Raw genomic sequence first — 27,347 nt, forward strand, 5'->3', positions numbered from 1 at the left:
GGTGCTGGAATGAGGAACAGGGGAACTAAGTGATCATGACACATCTAATAGTGAAGTGAAAAGTATCTATATTGCAAAGAGTAGTAATCTATAGCAGAAAACATTCAAACAAACCTGTCTTATTCTATATAACTGCCCCTTGCTCATGACCAATGCTCTTTGCATTGCTGTATTGAATAAAACATTAGCAGAATTCATAATGCTGACATGCCTCCACATGATGGATGTTGCAAACAAGTACATGAATGTGGTTGCGCACTGAGGCCAAGTGTCCATATGGATACTACCTTGTGCAGAGGCAGCCATCACATAGAGTGTGTAAGCAGGTTGAGTTTTCTGTTGCCCCAGCCGGGAGGGTTAGTGTTACCATTTTTGCCTTCTTCTTTCTTGGCAGGTTTTGTTGGGTCTGACCCACTGGTCCTATGCTGCAGAAAAATGGGATAAGGGTCCAATTCAGAGAGTGAGTGAGGGGGTGCTGTAACTGGAGTCCATCCTCATAGCCTACTGCCGAAGCTGGAGCACCTATGGATGAAGAGGCTTCTACAGAGTAAGGGACCACTGAGATCTCCAAATCACCCGAAGACACCATATCTAGAGCTCTGCCATAATGGACTCTATCCTGTGCAGTTGAATACACAGAGGTATGCAGATAACGGTACATTAGCTAATACAGTGTGAAGACACAAGTGGTTATCAAGGCTAAAGAAGATTTCACAAGCAGCCTGTCATAAGTGTGGGGGTTAGGTGGGATAGCATCTTGCAGGAGGAGTTGTTGGCACTCTCTCCATGAGCAGGTTCATCTCCCATAGCAATGAAAGCAGATCAGTACCACAGAGATCCTCAGCCTGTGCACAGGTGGAGGAAGAGTTACGTGAGTGTGTGTTTTTGGAGCCCCCACAGAAGTACCCCATTACATTACTGGAAGTGAGATAGCAGAGATAAACTGGACAGGTGGAGAGGGCATTGGCTCAGTGTGTCCTTCCTAATTGCATCTGGGACCATGGTGGTGTATATTAACATTGAGAAAGTAAACTAGCATTCAATTGTCTGTACAAGCAACCTTAGACTTAAGTGACATTGTGTAATTGCAGGAAGTCCTTGGGCGTAAGCGGATAATGTCCCTGAGGAAGCCAATTTTTGGGCGAAACATGTCAGGATCTACATATACAGTATGCCACTATAAATAATAAGGACCACACCATATGGGTCATAATTGTATATGTTTTTATGCAAACATGTAATTTTAGCCTATTGTTTAACTAAAAATGAATTATTTTAAAGAATCTACTGCTCAATCATTATGCTGCACCTAAAAGATCCCATGGAAATTTGCTGTTTTTCTCCACATGGAGGAAGTGTCAATTGTTTAACCCCCTATTCCCTACAAGCACAGCAGTGGGAAGTTTTGTATCTTGAGGGGTGGAGCCTGATGGGGATTCACAGACACTAGTTTCTATCAGGTCTGATTCCCTAGTGGTCGACAGTAGGCAGTGGGCGGATCCTTCGCCACTAGACATCCCGCTATTGCCAGTATAATCCACTCACTGCCTGCTGCCAAGCACAAGGAGAGACCTGACCGGATGGGGAACTGGTGTCTCAGCTTCCCCATCAGGCTTTGCCAACTGCAAAGTCACCAGATGCTAGAAGGCTGTCAGCTGTGAAGCCAACAGCATTCTTTAACCAGTAATAAGTGGGGTGGGGGGTAGTGGTGGCAAATATGCTGCTTTGCTACATAAGTACAAGGACTGGCAATCTGTTTTTATCTCTATGCCAATCTGGAGCTAGTCCTAATTACCTACAATTCCATCATCTATGAACCCTCAGATGATGTCTTTTAAAGACGAAAAGCGTCAGTGTAACGGTGTATGACACATGGTCAACGATAGTGGACAAGACCAGAGGATTGTAATTTGTGTGGACTGCGCAGATTTCAAGGGATGGGTGAGCAATGTGTTGAACTACAACTAACTTGACGAACCCGCTGAGTCTTGTGATTTTATGCCTATTGAAAGATTATGTTTGTGAGTTTTTATTTTGCTGTTTATTGCAATAAAATTAACTGTGGTTTGACGAGATTACGCTATGTATGGTTCTGTCTTTTCATGTAAACAAACACTGGGAAGTATTGAAGCAGTAGCGTGATCAAGATTAAACAGGAGGAGAAGATAGCCAAAAAATCTGTGCCGATGGGGATAATGTTTATGCGATATGCTGAGTTCATCGGTGCATCTCGGTAAGAATATTACCAAAGGGGGCCTCCACTGATCACTAGCCTCCTATGTGTGGAATTCACGTGTGAAGGTGGTGTGGCAGAACATGGTGGTAGTGAAGAAATTCCAATAGAAAGCATTCGCTCTGGAGAATTTTTGTGGTTCATTTTTTTCGCCCTGTTTTTTGGACTATTTGTGCACACAGTTATGATGTAGAGTTAATGAATTAATGAGTGTGAATATAATATTTTTGCACATCAAATTGCATCTTGTAATCGAGAGTCAGCGAATATTTACTCAATAAGGAGTGTATTGTTTATTTCTATTTTTTTTAGAGCTGCAGTTCTGGGCAGCAGTGAGCAGCCGAGAGATCGTTAAATTTTCTTCGTCTCCTCATCTGCCGACTGAACATTTGTGTTTTATACATGAAGTGGAGGTATTTTTTATTTGGTGCAATATTAGTGCCACTTTTTAAAAGTGGCTCTATTAAAAACGACCTGAATCTGCCGCACATATCTGTAAAGTTACTGAAACTGATGGCAGGGATTTTTGAATCTGGTGCAGGCCATTTTAATGGGCCATAGTGACTGAAAAGTGTCATTAGGAATTTATTGAATTCCCCTGCATGTCTTATGTCTCCCCTAGATGGGGCTCCTTGACTTCTTACCTTCTTTATGATACAAGCAGACATGTGCACTAATCATTGACACTTAGGGGGATATTTACTAAAATTGTAGCGTGCAAAATCTGGTGCAACTCTGCATAGAAACCAATCAGCTTCCAGGTTTTATTGCCAAATGTTAATTATACAAGCTGAAGTTAGAAGCCAATTGGCTACCATGCACAGCTGCACTAAATTTTGCACTCTCCAGTCTTAGTAAATCTCCCCCTTAATGTATATTAAGAGATGATCACTTTGTATGGGACGAACAGAAAAAGAGACCACAAATTCCATGTATGCACAGAGCATAAAATAAGTGTTTAAGATTTTATTAGGTACATTTGATTCATAATCATACATTCCTACTCAAAGTCTAAGGTGTTTATTATTTCTGTTTCACACATCACAGCCATACAGTTTCCATTTGGTAAAGTCACCAATGACACTGAAGAAGTCCAACAGAGGCTTGAGTGAGATGAAAAAGGTGTTGGTGGCAAATTATTTTAAAGTCAAATTACACATTGTCTTACACTTATACAATATGTACTTGTACCAGATAGGAAAGAAACTTAGCGATACTTACTACTACCAGTATGAAATCTGTCATCCACCCATTTTATCATTTGCACTTATGTTTATAACTACCAAAATTACCTATTCCGGCTTATTTATTGCATCATCGGGAATCATGCAAAGTGCAGTTGCCTATTGATACCATTCAGCAGTCTTGTTATAAAGCAATGGAAGATTAAATCTGATTGGTTGCTATGGGTTACTGCACTTTCCACATTATTGGTCTTTGCATACCCTTATTAAATATGCTTGCATGCCTCAGTGATATTAAAGAGGAGATTTAGTTCATAGCTTCCATCTGTCCTTCGGGTCGAAGACCTTTCTCTCATTTTGAACATAATCCCTCTGTCCCTCTTTCCTCCTTAGGTGTCCCTCTTTTTGATCTATTATAAACCTTTCTATAATATATTATGTTTAACTACCATAAATGTTATACTTCCCTAAACTTTCATTCAACCTCTAAATAATTGAATTTGTTCTCTCAAAAAGCCGGTGTAAGCCAGTATAAAGGAAAAGGAATGGTAAAAAAGCACTTGTGGTTTTAACCAATCATATTTTGAATGTCAACTTGTTCACACCAAAATAATGTATAAAGGTGGCAGCAAACCCAAATACCATATATATTCACAGAGCTCCATTGTTGTGTGCTGAGAGAATGATCACTGCATGCTCCCAGCACACTGACTGAGCTGTCAACCACCGCTTGTGGTCACCATTTACAATCTGGGGATGTTGTAATGGACTGCTGATCCTATGTTCTCTGTGAGAGTCAATCACAGTGGTCACATGTTCAGGAACTCTGCCTTCCGGCCTTAATATCCACTTAAAGAGCTCCTACGGAGGCATTAAGAGGTTTATTCTTAGTAAGAGTGTGTTCTTTGTCTACATACTTTGTGCTAGAAGGTGACATTTTTTTCTCACCTAGGAAAATTTGGAGATATATTATGTTCATGGGGCTTTTTCAGTATTCTCACACTTTATCATAATAATATTTATGCAAATTGTAAATTATGCACAGTTTATGTTCACTACAAACCAATGAATTGTTGATTTCTCATGTATGTTGGTTAAGACCTGATTGCATACAAATTGAAAGTGTTTAGGTCTGACCTCATGGTAAATCTAAAAGAAAATTGTACAAAAAGATTGTATAATGTATAGTCAGCCTTAAGCCTAGTTTACAGGGGCGACATCAGCTGATATTCAACCCATGTGTACGTCAGCTGGTCCAACAGAAGCTAGCCGTTTGGCCCGCTTCTGTCGGACATTCATGTTGGCAAACCAGCAGCCGACCAGATCCTGATTAGCGCTCTCGGCTAATGGCTAAAAGCACTGATTGGAGTGTCCTGGCGAGGGACATCCTGTCCGAATGCAAAAGCTCAGTGGGGGAGATCGATCACTATACTAATGTCGGATCATTAGTACAGTGGCTCAGAACGGTCCTAACAGTTTTTTTTGTTCAACCTGCTGGGTTGAACAGAAAAAGACTCATAGTGTGTACTAAGCCTTAGTTTCAATACTGTGGTGAGAAAAATAGGGATGCAATATGATTAGTTGCTACAAGAACCACAGCAACCCTGTAACTTTCCACACAAGACCCCACTGATGAATGGGTAGGCAAATTAAGAAATTAATTTCAAATGCACAGCAGTAAAATTGTTCAGAATAATCCGCACAGATATAGACAATTGTGTGTTAAGTATCTTGTTTGATGCCAGATTCACTTTCCTGGTGCCTACACGGCAGCATACACAGCTGCCTATGTCTTGCTAAGGTCTACATAAATCTGGTGATCTAGGATGTTCCTGCAAGACTCTGCATTTTCTAACAGTCGTGTGGTGCTTCTGACCAGTCGCATTATAGATGAGTCTACGACCGGAGGAGTATGAAAGAGTTGGGCATTCCACTCTAAAAGTGGATAGAGCTTTGTGAAGCGATTATGGGCAATGGGTCTCTTATCTACAATTCTATGTGAATTCTGTCATGAATAGGCACCAGGAAAGGAAAATTACTAAAGGGTAAGTATTCCATTTTCCTGGTACCTACATGACAACATACACATGGAAAAGGGTAGATCATATGCCCAAAATTGCTTCTCAAAGCTCTATCTGCTTTTAGAGTCAGATGAACAACTCTTTGATTCTTCTCTGGCCATAGATACATTAATTATGTGACTTACCAGAAATACCATACCAATCACAAGATGTGGGGTCTTTCAGGGACAGCGCTTTTTCCTTCAGTTATATAGTACAAAGGGCACAATGACATCTATAAAAACATTTATCATATTGTGTTCACCTTTTTCCCTCAAAATGTGAATTGTTTTTGGAAGGTTTCAGTGTCTGGACCACAAGGAATCATATTTGAAATTAGATATACTTAACAGTACAAGTATGTTGCAATATAATTTTGTTAGACATGCTTTGTTTTCCTGTAGATATCAAATAAGTAACCCATATGCAATGGTGGAAAATTAATGACATATGAAGTAATCCATCTTATAATGCAGCTTTCATAAAATGATTTTGTTCCACATTTAAAACCATAGTGCCATTATGCTGCTGATAACAAATATGTAATCTTGATTTTAACCTTAAAGAAGAATTCCAGGAATGGAATTTTTTATACATTAGTTACATTGGTCCAGCTTGGATCAATGCAACTATACATATAGCATACTGGTAGGATTTTTCTAGAATCTGTAAATCATTTTAGTAGACACCGCTATTCCAGTGATCTCCACTAGCTTCTGGGTATCATGTTGAGTGACTGCCCTGCTGCATTGTGAACACAGGAGATCGGCCACTCAGTATGGGCACCATTCATAGAATGCTTTGCAAGGTGGAAAGGCGGGGCGGTGGCAGCCTAACTTGAATTCTTATTCAATTGTTTAGTGTTCAGGCTCTGACTGTAAGCTTAAAATGGCTCAGTTTCATGAAATTCTCCAATGTAAAACATTATAAGCAATGTCTTGCTTATGTGAATTACAGCTCAAACCTCCTATCACTATTTCCTTGTGGGCAGCATAGCGAAAAAAATAAGTTAATCTCTTCTTTTACCATTAGTTCTGCAGGATGCAACTTTGTGGGTAAATTAGTATCTATTTGTTTCAGGCTCCATGTCTTACTTTAGACATTTGGGCTTCACATGCCCAGAGGCCACACAAAGAGTACTGTGGGCTGTGGCTGTTTATGTGTTTAGCCTTATGTGTGATATTAGCAGTGTATGGCATCTGTTAGTATAGAAATCTGTAGAATATGCTGGATTAAAGAATTGTTCCATGCCTATAGTGACTAAAGCATCCATATTTAGAGCATAGAGAAGGCATTCTGCATGACTACATAGGAATCCGTCTGGGAACCCATTGCATGCATGCTTGCAATTCCTATTACTAATCCATCCAATACATACCAGCACTAAATCCCCAAATGTCACGCTTGGTAAAATTCATTATATACATTTTATATTTGTTTGGAAATATACTACTTAAAATCAGTAATTAACAGTACTGAAGGTATAACAATATTTTATGAATAAAATAGTTTACTGGTAAAACTTTATTTTATGTCTTTATGCCAGTGCACCACATGCAAAGGCTGTATGGATAACAATTACCGTAATGATTATAAAATGTACAGCATATATATTTTCCCCAAATACCCAGTGCAATAGACAGGAGGTTTGCCTCCTATAGGTAGTAACAAAACTCAAATATCACACACTGTCACAGGCCATTTCGTGATCATGAAAACTTCAGTACATACAAATATACAGTTGATGTTCTGAGTTGCTTGAAAAAACTTCAAAAAGGGCAAAGACGTGCAGTTACCCAATGCAACCATCCATCTTTTAGCAACTGAATCATACCAGTGCATGGTCATGTCTGATAGTTTCCCACTGTGAACACTCATCTTTTTTTATTAAATAAATATGCAGAACAAAATGAGAAGATGCCTTGATTGGAAACAACATCTATTATATACAGTGCATCATAAAGCTTTATGATCCATTTCTCAATGTCTTGAGCAGAAAGTATTAGTGATTCCTAACAGTGGGAACTGTATTTCACATGTAGATTAGGGCTTCTGTACTTGGCCATTTTTTTATGTATTATCTACTGTTCTTCCCCCAAGAAGTAAATGCAAATGCAGCATAAATCCTTTCCGAAGCAGCTCATGTCAACTCAGAAACAATCATAAGCAACTCAGAAGAGCAGCTCAAAATCAGTGCTTAGCTTGATAGACTGGTCTGTAAGAATGACACATTCATTTATGAAACTAGTTCATGTGTCTATAATTTTTATTTAAATCTTATTATCATTGTACAGTCACTATTATCATTACTTTTGTAGAGGATTCTTATGCGATGCTTCATTTTTACCCACAAGCTGAAAGAGGTTAGTGACTTCTGATCTAGTTCTGCCTTATAAAACCTAATTTAGACCACAATACAAGACAAATCTAGCACTTAAATGCAGTAGGACAGTAATGTTCTACTACATGGTTGAGTCTTTGACTGCACTACTCAGGAACTACTCAGGAACTAGTAATCTCCCATGGTCCACCAGCAATGGTAGTCTCTGATGATGCACCATGCTCCATCAGTTAGTGACTATCACTGCTCTCTACAGCCAAGTTAGCAAGACACAATAACTGATTATTCACAGTCACAGTCAGTTAAGAAGACACAGTGGTCCGTATTAGTGAAATCAAGTCTAACCCGTTAAGCAAAGCTCGAACTTGATGATCACCAGAAATAAGAATTAATCAGGTGACAATTATCATATATATGGCACTTCAGACTACAGCAGAAGAAAGCCTTGGATGATTAATTATCAGGGGTAGTAGTTAATATACACTTTGGATTTCAGCGATAGGGCTAACTGATTGGATTCCCGCACACTTGTTGTATAACAATGCATGTCTTTGCATGCTAGTCATTAAAAAATAAATGTTAATTGTCAAATATCATGTCTGTGGCCAGCTTTAGTGGTTCTTGATGCACTGCAAATGTATTTTGTCTATGGTATGGTTGCCTTGGGTATGTATAGATGACAAGTCCATTTTTGGCTATATTTTCATGTATAGGTGATGTTCTCCTGTGAAAACCCTCACCCTTTTGTAAACCATGCAATGAAACAAACACTAGATGATGCATCTTTCATAAAGGCATATTACTAAATGGATAACAACTCACAAGTATGTGTGAGGGATTTTTAGCCCCCTTTCTACATGTGATGGAATAAGCTAACTGCAGGAAGAATAAGGCTCACTAGGATCTCATCATAATTCATGGCAAGCGTGCAGAGATTTGCTATATGGCAGAGATAACTTTACAAATATGAGCCTTAATCAAATCTGCTTTTATCACTTTTGTTTTATTGCATTTATACGCTTTGTTAATTCAACAAAAATAGTGCTTGGGGCAGAATAATATTTGCTAGGGCTTCAAGAGCTCATTTGATGAACATAGAAGGTATTGCATATACATAGGTTTCAATTTTACCAATGTAAAAAAATAAATCTTACATTTTTTCCAAAATGCTGTATGCAGTTAGATAAAATAATGCCTACCCAGTACTGTCTACTAAAATAAGTGAAACTATATACTATTAAGGTATATTTACTTTAACACAGTCTCAAATCTTTGAAAACTCAGACTATAGCTTAGTCTCCAACTTCCTTGGGATTTAGAACTTGCTAAAATGCTTTGGACCACAATATATTTTGTCTCAGGATTTCGTCTTTTGCCATTTTTCACATAAGTGTGTTTAAGTTATCGGTCCATATATGGTCCGACTAACCATAAATATGGTGCTTGTCATCTAGCAGAGGCAACTATTGTGTCACTCACCCCTAGTTAGTGACAATTAATTGCCTGAGTCTCTAAACATTGTGACTTTCTACCAGCAGATGTTGGCATTGGGCATATTTAAAATCCAGGAATTAAGAAATGATATAACACCATGATGAAACCTAAGTACAAACATCTCATAGAGATAGCCTGAAACATAGTGAAAATCTTATGAGTCATGCTGAAGATTTTGTATTCCAGCAGCTTGAAGACTGTTAATGGGAACTGTAATATATTATGTAATTCAACATATTATGTAGTTCAAGATGCCACTTACATCAGCACCGAAGGTAGGTTATTGACACAAAAGTTATATTCTGGTGAGGTTATATATAAAACAATAAACTGCAACAATGAATTAATCTTTGAGGGAGTGTTAGCAAAGTATGTTCTAATACTTAATGGGCCTACAAATGCTGAGATAACTGTGACGAAGAGAGAGTTTTGGAGTAAATGACAGCTTTATATAAAACGATATGAAGTAGTCCTATTTCCAAGCAGAGAGGGATAAAATGTACCATGGCGAAACAGGAAAGACACTAACAATAGCAAAAGCACAAATCCATTTCAAAGCTTCTAAAGATTACTTTTAATGGACAAAATTGGATAATCATATGATGCCCATTTGTCAGCCATGTTACCTCAGATCACTTATTGCTTCTTTGCAGAACAATTACTACCAACATTATCTCTGTAATTAGAACCACAAAGATATGTTTAAGTGCCTGTCGATTGCAATTAGCAATAACGCATTGTGCAGGTGATTATAAAAGGAGGGAAAGGTTTTAAATAGGATTCAAAAATAATTTCTGATATAGGAAGACCAATTAAATATAGAACAGAAGTCAGATAGAGCAGATAGAAGTCAAATGCAAACAATATAACTTAGCTACCCTTTGAGGCCTGAGAAGAAGAATACAAAAAAAGACAACGCAAAAAATAAAAAATAGGGCCAACAAAGAAAATCCAACCAGCAGCAGCATATAGATAAAGTAACAAATTAAAAAAATCTAATTCAATTAACTTGTATTTTTTAGCAAGTCAGACCTCTTACCAACAAAATAGGAAGAAAATGTCTTAAAAAGGCAAAACGTGTATGTGTAGTTGAGTGAAGAAGGCAATGACAGATAATAGAAACTGTAGACAAAAACCATGTCCATACAGCGGCCTTGAAGCCATTTTGAAACCTGTAAAACAAAATGTCATTTTTCCCCTACTCTGTGACATCTGTGAGACCATATGTAAAGATAAGGTGACCATTCTGTGGCATGCATCATTCTTTGAAGAAAGTATACACCTTTGCCTCTGCTTGGACTTCTCTATACATCTTCTCCAATGTACAATTATCAGTTTATTTTTTGCGTGCTAAGAACACAACACCCACAATAACAGCAATAGCAGCAACAGCCACTCCTGCGGCCATCAGCAGTGGCTTAAGACCCTCAAATCCTGAACCATCTGCAGCTCCATTAGATGAATCATTTTCTTCCCCATCGGCTTTGTTCTCTGGTGCACTTGGTGGTGCCTGTGGCTCAGGAACAGTGGGTTTTGAGTCTTCATGGTTGACAGGTGCAGTGTCTCCTGTGGTAACCTTCTTAGCTGTTGGATTAGGCTGGTCTTTGATAGTTCCTTCTTTCTTGTCTCCACTAGTGGCTGGGTTGCCTTTGTCTGCTTTCTTGACACTGGTGGATCTTGGCTTTGGCTCCATTTTGAAATCCCGCTACTTACAGCTTTGTAAGTTGCTTTAGGCTCAGCAATAATAAATGATTGTGCACACTAATTCATTCAGATGACTCTGTCAAACAAAAGAAAAAAAAAAGAAAAAAAATGTATTCAAAACATAATTAAAGATTATTTTTTCATTATGAAAATCTGCCCAGTTCCATTGGCCCCTCTGTGGTTCCTACACTCTTGTATTGCCACTGCTAAATGTACACAGAAAACAAAATCATGTCCCAAGTTGATAAAGTACATATGTAAGTAAGTCTCAGATTTCACTAGCAGGTGGTGCTAGGGACGAAATGTAAAAATTTGGCTTGAAGTGGATGTAAACCCTCACATATATCCAGTGAAGTAAACAGCCTCAGATGATACACAGAGATAAAACAAATCTCCTTACATACGTTTTACATGTATATCTGCTGTCTTCATCTTTATATACTGTTAAGTGCACATCTCCAATCAGCCAAGACAGCTGATTGGAGGAATTATCTGCATAGAATATTGCATAAAAAAATGTGTCTTGAAAAAAATTCACTTTGCTGGTGTGACCATTGTAGGAGGGATGAGATTCAGGTTCCGGCTGAATATAGGTTTGCAGACCGGTAAACTGAAGTGCGATTATGATGCCACAAAAACCAACTACCAGTAATGGACTTCCTTGCCTTTGAACTTAGGACAGGTGGCTTAGAACTGACAATAATATCAGCTTTGTTATGTGCCACCCCCCATATTTTAAAAGACTGGGTTACCATCATTTTTCTTGGCTGAAATGCATTTATATCAATACCGTACAATCAAAGAAGGGTGCATGTGTTTTTTTTTCATATGAAATATTTCCTAATTGTTGCTGGCTACAATTTTTATTCTAGGATTTCTTGAAGTGATATTGTCAGATTTATCTTTTTAATTCTTGAATTAAAACAGTAGTACTCTTTGTCTCTATGTTTGTCTCTATGTTCTCCCTGATTAACCACCTCTCGCCTGCCCTATAGTAAAAAAACTTCAAGAGCACTGTTATTATGGTAGGATTTCATATAATGTCCTCCCATTTGCGTACCTTGCACACTCCTTAGAGGCCACGCAGCGGTGCAATCTGTGACCAACTGTGTCCACCGGGCACAGTAGAACACAGATTGGTGTACCATATATACCATAGATTGTAGATTCTAAAACTATCTATAACTATCACAAAGACTAAATAATATACAGTGATTTACAGTACCTTGCAAAAGTATTCACCCTTTTGGCTTTTTACCTATTTTGTTACATTACAGCCTTTAGTTCAATGTTTGGTGAAGTAAAAAAAACTGATAATTGGCATGTGTGTATGTATTCACCCCCTTTGTTATGAAGCCCATAAAAAGTTCTGGTGCAACCAAATACCTCCAGAAGTCACATAATTAGTGAAATTATGTCCACCTGTGTGCAATCTAAGTGTCACGTGATCTGTCATTACATATACACACCTTTTTGAAAGGCTCCAAAAGCCAAGGAACTCTCCAAACAAGTAAGGGAAAATGTTGTTGAGAAGTACAAGTCAGGGTTAGGTTATAGAAAAATATCCAAATCTTTGATGATCCCTAGGAGCACCATCAAATCTATCATAACCAAATGGAAAGAACATAGCACAACAGCAAACCTGTCAAGAGATGGCAGCACACCAAAACTCACGGACTGGGCAAGGAGCGCATTAATAAGAGAGGCAGCACAGAGACCTAAGGTAACCCTGGAGGAGCTGTAGAGTTCCAAAGCAGAGACTGGAGTAGCTGTACATAGGACGATAATAAGCCGTATGCTCCATAGAGTTGGGCTTTATTGCAGAGTGGCCAGAAGAAAGCCATTACTTTCAGCAAAAAACAAAATAGCATATTTTGAGTTTGCGAAAAGACATGTGGGAGAATCCCAAAATGTATGGAGGAAGGTGTTCTGGTCTGATGAGATTAAAATTTAACTTTTTGAACATCAAAGAAAACGCAATGTCTTGTGCAAAACCAACACATCACATCACCCAAAGAACACCATCCCCACAGTGAAACATGGTGGTGGCAGCATCATGCTGTGGGGATGTTTTTCAGCTGTCGGGACTGGGAAACTGGTCAGAGTTGTGGGAACGATGGATGGTGCTAAATACAGGGATATTCTTGAGCAAAACATGTACTACTCTGTGTGTGATTTGAGACTAGGATGAAGGTTCACCTTCCATCAGGGCAATGACCCCAAACACAGTGCTAAAGCAACACTTGAGTGGTTTAAGGGAAAACATGTAAATGTGTTGGAATGGCATAGTCAAAGCCCAGACCTCAATTCAATAGAAAATCTGTGGTTAGACTTAAAGATTGCTGTTCACAAGCATAAACCACCCAACCTGAAGGAGCTGGAGCAGTTTTGCAAGGAGGAATGGGCACAAAGATGTGGTAAGATGTGGCAAACTCATAGAGACTTATCCAAAGTGACTTGGAGCTGTGATAGCCACAAAAGGTGGCTCTACAAAGTATTGACTTTAGGGGGGTAAATAGTTATGCACACTGATGTTTTCTGTTATTTTGCTTCACAATACAAAAAAAAAAAAAAAAAAAAAAAAACCTCTTCAAAGTTGTGGGCATGGTCTGTAAATTAAATGCTGCAAATCCTCGAACAATCCATGTTAATTCCAGGTTGTGAGGCAAAAAAAACATGAAAAATGCCAAGGGGGGTAAATACTTTTGAAAGGCACTGTAAGTATGGTAACTTTTACCAAAGAAATTTAGCAGAATACATGTTGGCCTAAATTTATGAAGAAATATAACTTATTTGCAACATTTTATAAAAGAAACTAAGAAAACTATTTTTTTTTCAAACTTTTTGTTTATATAGCATAGAATAAAAAAAGCCGGTGGTAAATACCAACAAAATAAATCGCTATCTGTCTCAAGAAAATTATAAAAATTATAAAAATTATAAAAATTTTATTTGGGTACAGTGTTGCATAACTGGGTAATTGTCATTCAAAATGACACAGCACTGAAAGCTTCAAATTGGCCTGGTATTGAAGTGGTTAAAGATGGTCCTGCTTCTGGCAGTTTGTTCACTTACTGTATAGGATTTAGCTTGGAGTGATTACAGTTCATCAGGCTGTTGTTGCTGACAGTCCATTTAAAAGCTGCCTTTTTTGCAGAATGTTACTGCATCCTTTGAAAAAAAAAAGTAAAAACACTGGACACCCTCTCCCCTGGTTATTAAAAGTCAAATTCTCAGTGCTGACATGGCATGTGCAGCAAGGCAGGGTAGTACCTCAAACTCATATTGGGTCAACTCCAGCCAGTGGTAATCCTTGACACCCAGTGGTCCATGGATACGATTGCCTGTAAGCATTTTAGTTAGTCTTGCGGACCCTGCCTATGTTTAGTTCACCAGGGCAAAGATGATCTTATGTTAAAAATTTAGAAATGAAAAAAAAAATTAAAATTTTAAAAAAGTATAAACCTGTAAATAATAAAAAAAATATACAATAATATAGTGATGGCAGGTGGAATAATGGCTGGGTTTGGACCAGCATTTGGCCCTCAGCACTATAAAAGGTTAGATTTCTGTCCTTTCTATCTTGTTTTAGGGACCATTGACCCTCCCCGGTGCCACATTTGGCACCTTTCGGGGGACCCAGCCACGGCAAATTATGTCAGTAGCTCGGCTCCCTCCTTCCCCCGCTGCCAGGCCAGTAGTAGAGTGTGGTGATGCATTGCGCATGTGCATTAGGGACCGGGCGTGAAGCCGTAATGCTTCACTGCCGGGTTCCCTTACCGGGAATGGTGGCGGCAGCACCCGACAGCTGATGGAAACATCAGCTGCGGTGATGACATCGCTGGACTGCAGGACAGGTAAGTGTCCTATTATTAAAGGTCAGCAGCTGTAGTATGTGTAGTTGCAGACTTTTAATTTTTGCAGGGGTGGGCGGAACCTCTGCTTTAACTAAGATCTTTGCACAGGGAGTCAAAGCAGCGGGGTGGCCTTATGAGGAAAAAAGAAAAATGAAAATTGTGAAAAGAAAGGAATATTATAAAAAAATGTCTTCTTTAATTAAGATAATAATAATTAATCAAAAAATGAAAACATAGCAAAACAGTGATTTTGGGTTGGGAAATGGCTTATTGGACTAGTGTTTGGACTAGTGTTTGTCTCTCAGCTATATCACATGTTGGGTTTCTGCTCTTTCTGAAGACTTTTGACCTCTCACCTCTCGATTAAGACCAAATATGTGACACAGGTTATCTGGTACTTGTGGTCTCTTCTTCCTAGCTACAGCCTGTGTTGTTCAAGGACCAACAGGTAGAAGCGTGGCTGGATTTCATCTGGTGGTTAAAATAACACCTACACAGCCAATGCTCGCCCAGCCTGTCAATCAACTTCACTACTTATTTGTGCTCACACCAACACTCATTTCCTGAGAAAAAGGTTAATTTTCTAATTCCAGACCTCAGTCTGTTATTTCCTGAGTTCCTGTTACCGGTCACCAACTTGTATCTATTCGACACACTCCCTGACTTTCTGTCTGTCCCACTTTCTGATGTTGATTAATTGACTGTGTACCATGTTCTGGTTCTATACCTGTTCAGCTGACCTTTGCAGAGGTGTGACTGAGGGCAACAACTTGGCACACCCACCAGTAAATTGTATCACTCCCTGCTGTGTTGAAAATCTGGAGGGTATGCTTAGACTGGAGCAAGGTAAAAAAAAAACAAGTTAAATAAAATAGGACGTGTTAGAAATGTGCACTTTATTTTTGCAACTGCCTGCCCTTCCCCCTGGCTGCAGGATTTTTCCCCTCCATTTGATGCTTCCTACCACTTCCTCCTGCATTGTGGAAAGGTGGGCAACTTTTGGCTACAACCTTTCCTTCTGCCTTTATGCCTCCAGTGATGGGTATCCTGCCACCATCACAAAAAGCGGACCCCTTCTGGGATAGTGGCAGTAAATCCCACAATTTTTATCTTTTGTATCACAAAGGTAAGAGAGGAAAAATGTCCTCCTTGAAGTCCCCCACTGATTTCCTCCCCTTCCACCACACCAGCACCCTAACATTCCTCCTCAGTGTTAGCATGCCAACCCTCCTCCTCACTCCTTACCCTCCATCTGACCACTAAAACTCAAACCCCCCTTTTCCTCCTATTCCTTCACTCATACAGTGTAATCAGTAATTTTGTGGTTCAGGTATTGTGATTGCAGCCTGCAGTCAGGCCTCCATCGTACCACCATCAGGAAATCTGCCAAAAGTTTGTTGCAGCACATTTTTTAAAGTGTTGCATTTTGGGCTTCCACTGAAATGATGGCAGTAGATCCCCCAACTTTCCCCTTGTATTGGGCAGTGGTGAAGCATTGCCCGTCCACTAGCACCCCAACATTCCACCTCACTGCTATAATCCCAACCCTCCACCTCACTAGCAGCACCCCAACCCTCCTTTTCCTCTTCATATTTTTCCTCTGCCTTCTGCTGTCTTATGGCATTCCACATGCTAGTAAAGGACAAGGATGGCCATCTGTGCAAAGTAACGGCAGCTGCCCATTATTGCCAGCTCTCCATGACCTTTTTTGATACTCCCTTGCCTGGGAACATTGAAAATGACCAACGTTGATTATCAAGATTTGCCTCTCATAGTTTGAATTTAAGTTTGGAAGTCTTGCACCTAAAGTATTGACTATAAAGGCTTCCCTCTACAGAGGAATTGATAATTTCACAATAGTATTTTTCAAGTTAACAAAGATATAGTAGGAGCCACTTTTCAGCTGTTTTTATTGCTGTTGGTTTAAAATAGCTTTGTTAAAGATATGAAGCTAACTATCGTTATAGATACAGAGCACTGTTTAGGGAGTACAATATGGTTTTAAAATACATTTTGACAAATATGTTATTCATGCTTATTTTAAACTACATCACATGATTTGTATAAGATTAAGAGTGCACACGTTTTTGTTAGAGCCATATTATAGGATTACACATTGATAAGTAACAGGGTCAATTTACTAAAGAAATAGATCATTTTCATATGAAATTTATGTTCCAGTAAACATGCTCTACTCTTTTAGTAAATCAAATAATCTGTTTAAAAATAATCATTTGCGATAACAAGGACAGAAATCAATTTGGTAAAATGTTATTGGATTTTTTATCAAGATCAATTGTCCCTATTTGGTGAAAACGGTTGCTTGTAAGCAGGTGCAGTTAGCTAGTCTGTCACTAGGTGTCCCTGACCCAGAATAGCATGTTAATATCGAATTATGTAGACAAGGCCTTCCTGTAGTGATGTCATGGGTGTAATCATTAGCCATATAAAAGCCAATATGGGAGGAATTCTAGGCAGACAAGGAGTGGGAGGCACACACCCTACACCTATGTGCATGTAATCAGCTACTGCACAGGCCCTGCATACAGGAGAAAGCCTTGGGTGAGATAGTCCAATACCCAGAATAGCAAGCTTTAGTTGTCTTAGCCAACACAAAGTCTGATTGGACTTGGAACATGATCTAACTGAACTGGAAGAGGGATGCAAAAGGCCTTTAAAGCCAGACCAGTGTTCTCTGGCTAACATACTAATGCCCCTGGGACTTCTAGTGACACCTGGGCTAAGTGTACAGAATCCAGAGGTGCAGCTGCAGCAGTCCAGTCTCTGCAATGACATGAAGGGATTTATGAGCTTTATGTATAAGTCCTAATGGGCAAGCCATAGCCCTCGAGTGAATACTGATGATCCTGGGATGTAAGCAACTAACATCAGGGAGCTAGATCCCAGCACTGTAATGCTCCCATTAAGAGGGGAGAGGTCTTAAGGGAAGATGGCTTGTCAATGATGTGTGATGTGCAATGTGCAGCTTTCACAATTGACTGCTACGGACCATCCACTATATGTGATCTGTGAAGTACACCAAGCGACAACAGATAATATGGCTGTGTGATGTGATTTGAGGATGCACTGCCATCTTTCAAGAACAACAGTAAAGTGTGTAAAACCCTATTACTTGTGTGGACATTCGTTTCTTATAAATATGTAGCACCCTCTAGTGTGCGCTACTAGACGTGGCAGTGTAGGAAAATGTACCTGACTTATGCTACAGCCTGTGAGTCTTAAAGTGTTTGTAACCCATAAAGGGTAAGTTCACCTTTACAGAAATCTGCAAGGTGAACTTACACCCTCGTCAGGAGGAATGTTTTGGAGCATATTAATTGGTCAGCGCCGTCACATGGCAGGAGTTGACCAATTAGCAGCTGCATAGCTCATCCTGTCAGCTATACAGAAGACGCGTGGATGCAGAGAGGTTTTCTATGCCCCGGGCTCCTGGTGCAGATTTAGCAGGGCTTAGAGATCCAGGTCCGGGTCAGCAGGACCGGGGGGGGGGGGGGGTAGGGGGATCTGTGTAAGTTCACCTTACAGATTTTTCTGTAAAGGTGTATTTACACTTTAACCACTTCAGCCCCGGAAGGATTTGCCACCCCCTTAATGACCAGGCCACTTTTTTGCGATACGGCACTGCAACGCTTTAACTCACAATTGCACGGTCATGCCACACTGTACCCAAACAAAATTGATGTAATTTTTTACCCACAAATAGAGCTTTCTTTTGGTGGTAATTGATCACCTCTGCGGTTTTTATTTTTTGCCCTATAAATGAAAAAAGACCGACAATTTTGAAAAAAAAAATTGTATTTCTGCTATAATTCATATCCCAAAAAATATATAAAAAAACGAATTTATTAATCAGTTTAGGCCAATATATTCTTCTACATATTTTTAGTAGAAAAAATGGCAATAGGTGTATATTGATTGGTTTGCACAAAAGTTATCGAGTCCACAAACTACAGGACAGATTCAGGACTTTTTTTTTTTTTTATTGTTCTTACTGGTAATGGCGGTGATCTGCGATTTTTAGTGGCACTGTAACATTGTGGTGGACAAATCTGACCCCAAATTACACTTTTTGGGGACCAGTGACATTATTACATTCAGGAGAGGCAGCGGGACAGAGCAAAAGACTGACAGTGAGTAGAGATCAGTACTGAGCAGGGACAACACAAGGGGAGAGACTGTCAGCATTAACAGTGCTCTCCTTGTCCTGGGGAATCTCCATGAAAGTGTGCCAGTAGGGCAGGACTGGGGAAGAAAGTCAGTCAGTAGGACTTTGAAGAAGATCAGCCAGGTGTGGCTGATGGCAGCCAGATGGGCTAGCAATTTTCTTCAGGTAAGTGGAACTGGGATCAGTGGCCACAGGGAAGCAGAAGGAGGAATGTCATGCTGTTTGCTCTCTGCACTACTTTGTCAAGGGGCTGACTGTTCCAAAACAAGAGTTCCTGCCTGTGATGGGCCTTTGCTGAGCTAACAACAAAACGGTTAGTTTCCTCAACAAATGCAGCAGGTGCTTTGCTGAGAAAACGAAGTTTGTGCAGGAGGAAGTAAAAGTGGACTTTTTGTAAACAGGGAGGAGTTGTCCCTTTGTTCATAGTTCTGGACATTTTTCAGGTTGGGCATCCCATAATTCCTTACCCAATCCAAGTTATCAATCCACAATAAAACATCATAAACAAGCCAAGGGCTGATTTCTGCATTGGAGTGCATAAAGGAAATGCTGTGTGATTGGCTGTGCAGCAGTGGGGGATCTGTGATACTAGCGACTCCTACGGGGGTAGTGCTATAAATATAAACGCTAATGGCTGGGGATGTTATGGGAAGGCAGATGGCAAGGAGTTGGGCATAATATGGCAAAGGTTAAGAACTACCAGCAGTGGGTTGTAGTCCTATCCAAGAAGAAGTGGGGTGGGAGCTTGGGTTATTTGGTGCCAACAGTCAGCCAATCAGCAGCCTCCTTACATGCTTAGTGATCAAAATTACTACAATAATATTCTGAATTATTAAGCAAAATAATTAACTTTATCCCACAATTTTGGGGCTTTTGCCTTGTTCAACTAGTTCATATCTCCAAACACTCTCAGAAACCTGCCTGAGGTATTTCATAGAGTCTTTGGTGCAATAGGGCAATTTAATATTTTTTTATTTATTTATTGGCACCACTACTAACTCAAAACTGTGCTTTGGGCTCAAAGTAGTACTGTATGCTCACATTTTGCAGTGGATTTTAGTATTCCATACAGAGATGATGAAGACTGGACAGCCTCAAGGAACTCACACCAGTCAAACCAATCCTTTTGGCCAAGGTCAGAAATAATTGCCATACTGTCAGCCCAGACTTGGTCAGAATATACAGCCAGATTTATTGTTTTTTTTCCTGATTGATCAAGCAAGACCCAGTACAGAAACAAATGTCAGTTATACCTATCATCTCCTGCCCAGAACTGGTATACTATGGAAGATATCAAATGTATAGGAAATCTATAGAAAAAAAAAGAGGCCTATACCTGGCTCACAGAAAACAATTCAGAAATCCCCAGATTATATGAAGCCCCATACTTTATCGATTAATTCTAAAATCGTAATACAGATCATATTGGATGCTTCAGGCACTCATGTAAATGGAAGCAGTGGGTAATTGAAGGTCACCTTAGAAGAGCAGATGTACAGCAAGGTTGCATTATCGTAATATCATTCATGATTTATATATAAACTATGTTACATCAACTTTGAATTGTATATAATCATTTGAAGCATCCTTTTCTTCCACAGACATCTGGAAGTAATTTCAATCAATGGATTTTATGTGGCACTTTAACCAGAGTCCCAGTACTTCCTTTTCTGTCTTCCCCAGGGCTCATCAAGTGCTTTTATTGTATCTATGAATATCTATTAATATATAATTGCTCATAATTCCTCTAAGAGGAATTAACTGAGTGATGAAAAGAGCCCTTTCAGTTCTGAAATATGAAAATAGACTATATATGACTTTTTGGATTATTTCTTCTTATAATAATGAAAACCATATATAATAATTCCATATGAGATGAATATCAACTTTGTTCACACTGCATCACAGTGGCAGCCCATCCAATAAGGGCGCACAAGTGCTGCCCCCCATCCATGTCCAGCCCCCATGCAGGATGTTGGATACATGAATTACAATGGTGAAGGTGTCTTTTTGAACCACATGATTAAAGCCATTGGCTCTAATAGCCTTCAAAAATGGGTGGACTCGGGATGCAGAGAACAGCAAACCAAGCCCACCCAGTTGTGTGACAATAGCAAATGAATTTTAGCTATTTTCACACTAATACTCCTCCTGGCAAATCAGGAAATGGGCCTGAGATGGGCCTAAAGGAGAAGCTTCTCGATTGGCCACCAAGGAGGAAAGAGGCGACAGAAGCCATGGTTATGCCCGCACAGGAGAGCAGGGGAACGGGAAGCCGCCCATGATGCCCGCCTCCCCAAAAAAATGACCACCACCCGCCACTGCTGCATACCTATTTTTTCAAATATTTCTTAACTTTTATGTGTTTCTCAAAGCCTAGTGTCTACATCGTTAGCCCCTTGTTAATACAGAAGTGGTCAAAGCTGGTTTACAACTGATAACGATATCTGTCAGCATAGTACAGAAAGGTTCAATTATGGCAAACATAGCTCCCCAGCCACCTCATAAAGAGAACTAAGTAAGAATGTTTTATGCAAATTTTCCTGCAAAAGTGGAAATATCATTTAAAGCAATTATTTTACTGTGAGATAATAAAAGGAAAAGCTTTGCATTATATTTAATAAGAACAAAGTGTAGAAGCCTCTAGCAAGCACTATCTTTCATAAATCTGACTGCAGTAATTGTTACAAAGCTGATTCATAATTTAGTTATGGCGCCTTACTGTGCATCATTGCTCTAGGTTAGTTAATAAAGCTCTTTGAACTACGAGTTATCAGGAGATAAATGTTTTTTTGGCTGAATAAAGAGACTGCATAAGGGAGGAGCCACAAACCAGTGCAAATTTGAAAAAGGCAATAAAATATGACTACTGGCATTTCCCCATCTATTCTCTTTCAGATTATAACCTAGGCTATGGAACAACGGCTGGAGGGTCTAATTTCACAGCAGCAATGCAAAACCTGCTCACGTTTCTCCTTTTTTTAGAGAACAGTCACAACAGCACCACCAGGCGTAGTGAGATCTGTCTCATGTTACTTGAACTGGGAATACGGAGGCTTACGTCATTATCTAGGGATACACCAGATGGGCCTTCTTCGAAAAAAACTTATTGTTGCAAATGATCCAGCACGCTTGGGGTTAATATTATGCAGCCATCGGTAAACCGCAGTTACAACAAAGTCACCTCTGCCAATGTCCTTCCTACTACTATAGATAACTACCAGATATCAGGATGCCTTATGTACAGGGCCTTGCTTTCCGAAAGGAAGAGCTGATCATCTGTAGATTCTTGACAATTTTACAAGAAAGTGACATTGCTTTACATATCTGCAGCAGACATTTAGGTCAACTAACTGGTATGAAATATTTAATTGCATTTGAAGTTGTTAACACTTATCATTGGTTATGGTAATATTAAATATGCACGCAGTCAACTTCTTAGTAATGCAAATAACATTTAACATATTATTAATTCATATTGATTTTTTTTCTTTTATTTGTATTTTATTAGATCTAGTCAGCTTAAAGTTCATGTGATTTTTATATAGCAAATATTGTAAACTAACACTTTTTTTATACCTATTTTATAAATCATCACTATCATCAGTCACCATGATGAAAAGTGTTCATTGCTTGGCATGCATTGGGTTCAATTCACAAAGATAACTCACCAGGATAAAGACACTTATATTTAAAAAAAATGACAGTTATTTCCAGCTGAGATTTAAAAATGACAGTTACAGGCATACCCCACTTTTAAGTACACAATGGGGTTTATTTACTAAAGCTGGAAAGTGCAAAATAAGGCTCACTTCTGCATAGAAACCAATGAGCTTCTAACCCCAGCTTGCTCAATTAAGCTTTGGTAATAAAATCTGGAAGCTCATTGGTTTCTATGCAGAAGTGAGCCTGATTTTGCACTTTCCAGCTTTAGTAAATAAGCCCAATTGTGTACTTAAAAGTGGGGTATGTCTGCACTTGGGTGAAAAAAATAACTTTATCCTTCTATAGTGTAAACTGAACCTATTATAAGCAGGATAGCTGACAAATATTAGACCATAACACAGTAATTTGTCATAATGGGGGAGATTTAGTAAAACTGGTGCACACAGAATCTGCTGGAGCTGTGCATAGTAACCAATCACCTTCTAGGTTTTATTGCCAAAGCTTAATTGAATGAGCTTCAGTTAGAAGCTGATTGGTTACTATGCATAGTAACCAATCACCTTCTAGGTTTTATTGCCAAAGCTTAATTGAATGAGCTTCAGTTAGAAGCTGATTGGTTACTATGCATAGTAACCAATCACCTTCTAGGTTTTATTGTCAAAGCTTAATTAAACAAGCTGAAGTTAGAAGCTGATTGGTTACTATGCATAGTAACCAATCGCCTTCTAGGTTTTATTGCCAAAGCTTAATTGAACAAGCTGAAGTTAGAAGCTGATTGGTTACTATGCACGGCTGCACCAGTTTTAGTAAATCACCCCCAATATGACTAGCAGTAGCATGTCCAGGGATTTGCAGTGTGAAAGTTGTAGAACTGTAAGTCCCAGCAAGTCAGGGTAAGCTAATATGTTCAGCTTATCATAGAACAACACTTTTGCAACAGCTAGTAAGCATAGTTTTGTGTCATCCCTCCTAGAATAATAAAGTAATAATAATAAAGTAATATAAGTAACACATGATATATAAAAAAATGTAATATATGTGAATGTGGTGTTTGAATGAAATGTTATGGACACAGGACATAGCCAGCTTTACTATACTATAATAAAGTCTGTTATCGTCTTTAAAGAAATATATCATACGTTACCTTCCAGCTTCACCACTTTGCACGCAGAGGATGCTCTGCAGGACCCAACCTGGGAGTTTCCCACAATGCCTCACTCGCTGCAGCAATGAGAGGGGGTAGAGAGTAAGGTTGTCCAATCACAAGCTGGATAGGTATTGCGTTACAAATGTACCATCCTAGAAAACACATAGGGGGGACGGGGATAAGCTTTCACTTGTTCCGAGCTGCAATTCAGAGACTCTAGAATGGGGTCATGCAGAAACTCAGCCTGTGCTGTTTAATGAAAGATAAAATCACTAGTGGGAAAATAAGCGGAGTTATTTATTCCACCTATTTTCCTGAAAGTGGATGTGACCTTGTCGATGTACAAGGGGAAGGAAAGCATGACTCAGGGCTAGTGATGTCGACGATACGTCATTGTTTCCATGGGAACCGTTGCTTAGTGACAGAACTTATTAGGCTGTAATGGCTGAGCTGTGCAGTCACAGCAGTCAGTGAATGCTGGCAGTACGGATTATAAGGACTCGTCGTAGAAATAAACAGACACCATAGAACTAGCACAGACCTACTGTCTAAATCACAGACAATGTGTAACGTGTTGCATGCCCTCATATTATATTCTTATATATTAAGCAAATCAAGTTTACTCTCTGCATTAACAATATTAAAAAAAAAAAATGTTTAGCTCATACACTGCCTGTGAAAATAAAGGTTATTTACTGTCCTTTACTTTTATTAGGCATAGTTTACACTTGCGTTGATATAAAGCAGTTGAGAAGCACAGTAACAAAAATGATGACCTCTGTTGTGTTTGTCGGGCAATACCACCGCTGAGCGTGAACCCATTGAAGTGAATTAGGCTGCGCTTCAACTGCAAGCCAAATGCTAGGCCAGTGATGGCGAACCTTGGCACCCCTGATGTTTTGGAACTACATTTCCCATGATGCTCAAGGACTCTGCAGTGTGGTTGAGCATCATGGGAAATGTAGTTCCAAAACATCTGGAGTGCCAAGGTTCGCCATCACTGTGCTAGGCTTTCAGTTTCAGCACAGTATTCACATTTAACTGATACCTCCCAACTGTGCCTGATTTCGAGGGACTGTCCCTGATTTGGAGCAATGTCACGCTGTCCCTCTTTCCCCATCATTTGACCCTCATTTTGGTCTGATCCATATAGTTGTATATAAAATGCACTTTTTATCTTTCAAAAAGTTTTTCCCAGTGCTAAACCTTTCATCCAATTTCTAAATTGCTGCATTTGTATATTTTAAAAGCCAATATAAAGGAATAGTAGTGGTAAAAAACAGTCCTTGTGGATTTAGTTAACCTTTTTTTGGTTAATTCTCCTTTAAGGGGGTGTGGTAGGGGCGTGTCCTATGCCTACATACGTTTGTGAGTAGGTGTCCTGCATTCCCATCTAAAAATGTTGGGAGGTATTTTTAAGTGCTTCCTGCCGGGCCATTGTAAAATGATGCCTCAGCAAGAGCCCCATTATTCTGGTTGGATGTCATATGATGTCCTCCCTAGAACACACCTTGTACACACCGTGATGCGGCACGATCTGTCCGTCGGACACAGTGGATGACAGATTAGTGCACCGGCGCGCTGCCGCCACCATGTGATCATTGTGACCAATAACAGCAGATCACATGACAATTGTAAACAATGAATGTCTTTGATTCATGCCATTCATTATTTACAATTGTGTTGCTAGCTGAGACTGGTCACAGTGATCACATGGTACAGACAGGGCCAATCACAGCCCATCTGTACTTTGTGATTAGCTGTGGCCAATCACTGCTAATCACAATAAACACTGAATTAATTTATTTAATTCTGTAAAAATGCTTGCATATAACAGTGAAATTCACAACTCTAAGCAATCACAGTGCATACCTCCCAACATTTTGAGATGGGAATGAGGGACACCTACTATCAAAGGTATGTAGGCATAGGACACGCCCCCTGCCACATACCCTTAAAGGAGAATTAACCCAAAAAAAGGTTAATTAAACCCACAAGTGTTTTTTTTTTTACTACTACTATTCCTTTATATTGGCTTTTCTTTTCTTTTTTTTTTTAACAATAGATTTTTATTGTAGGAATTTTCTTAACAATACAGATGGACACTGTCACGATAGTTATTGTAACCAATTTAGTTGCATTAGTTCCTAAGATTATTCTTATACAAATACAGTAATTGATAGTCTTTACCAGCCTACCCCTATTGGGTTCAAACTGTAGGCATGGAAAGGCCACTAATTGCGTTAATATGTTGAATACAGAAAGTTGTAAAATAAGAAAATATGTAATTAAATTAACTGAACAAAACTTGCTACACAGATTAATAAAGTGGGTCCAGGATGATATACTACATCTGAGGTATGTATATATACGACTTCAGTGTTCTTCATATATTGGCTTTTAAAATGTACAAATGCAGCAATTTAGAGATTGAATGAAAGATTTAGCGCTGGGAAACATTTTTTGAAAGATAAAAAGTGCATTTTATATACAGCTATATAGCACAGACCAAAATGAGGGACAAATGAGGAGGGATGAGGGACAGAGGGATTGCTCCAAATCAGGGACAGTCCCTCGAAATCAGGGACAGTTTGGAGGTATCATAGTGTGTCCAAAAAGAAAAAATCCTGATCACCTCCCCAGTGTTACTATGGTAAGACTGTATTGCTCTGGCCACAGTATGTAAAGAAAAAAGATTCTAAAGAAAAGAAAAAATATAAAAAACAATTGAAAAACAATTATTAAATAATTAGTATTAGATCAGTGGCATAGAATCTATGTGTTGCTACCATGCACTGTCAATTGTATTTTTTCTTGTCTTGTCTTAATAAACATCATTATTATTATTTTTACATACTGTCACCTGTCCATGTGCCACAGTATATGTACACGAGCCGGTCGGGAACCGGTTAGTTTTCCAAAAAATTGTGACAAAAGATTACAACTTTAAAAAAATGCGACATCCCTCTTGCTAAATAGCTTGGACCATCAACTTTCCAAAAAGGGGTAATATGGGGGATGTTTGTACCGTTCTGGCATTTTTGGGATTCAAATATTGAGATCCTCAGTACATCAGGATTGATCAATTTATACATATACACTATCTCACAAAAAGGTGAGTACATTTTTGTAAATATTTTATTATATCTTTTCATGTGACAACACTGAAGAAATTACACTTTGCTACAATGAAAAGTAGTGAGTGTACAGCTTGTATAACAGTGTAAATTTGCAGTCCCCTCAAATTAACTTAACACACAGCCATTAATGTCTAAACCACTGGCAACAAAAGTGAGTACACCCCTAAGTGAAAATGTCCAAATTTAGCCCAATTAGCTATTTTCCCTCCCTGGTGCCATGTGACTCGTTAGTGTTACAAGGTCTCAGGTGTGACTGGGGAGCAGGTGTGTTAAATTTGGTGTTATCACTCTCACTCTCTTATACTAGTCACTGGTAGTTCAACATGGCACCTTGT

At 39.1% G+C, this 27,347-nt stretch overlaps 1 protein-coding gene across 1 annotated transcript; it reads right to left on the reverse strand.

Moving 5' to 3' along the window:
- Nucleotides 1–3,184: 3,184 nt before the first annotated feature.
- On the reverse strand, nt 3,185–24,210 carry CEND1 (cell cycle exit and neuronal differentiation 1). Its single transcript, XM_077459768.1, has 2 exons — nt 23,870–24,210; nt 3,185–11,092 (listed from the first exon to the last, which is right to left on the reverse strand). The coding sequence occupies exon 2, from the start codon at nt 11,003–11,005 to the stop codon at nt 10,649–10,651; it is 357 nt and encodes a 118-aa protein (XP_077315894.1). The 5' UTR covers nt 11,006–11,092; nt 23,870–24,210; the 3' UTR covers nt 3,185–10,648.
- Between the last annotated feature and the right edge of the window lie 3,137 nt (nt 24,211–27,347).

This window comes from Lithobates pipiens, unplaced genomic scaffold (genome assembly GCF_037356315.1).
Source record: "Lithobates pipiens isolate NorthernLeopardFrog02 unplaced genomic scaffold, aLitPip1_a1.2 Scaffold_10, whole genome shotgun sequence".
NCBI classification, from domain to species: domain Eukaryota; kingdom Metazoa; phylum Chordata; class Amphibia; order Anura; family Ranidae; genus Lithobates; species Lithobates pipiens.

Bases quoted from the DNA above. Each gene is read 5' to 3' on its own strand.
- CEND1 (XM_077459768.1), bottom strand. From the start codon at position 11,005: ATGGAGCCAAAGCCAAGATCCACCAGTGTCAAGAAAGCAGACAAAGGC.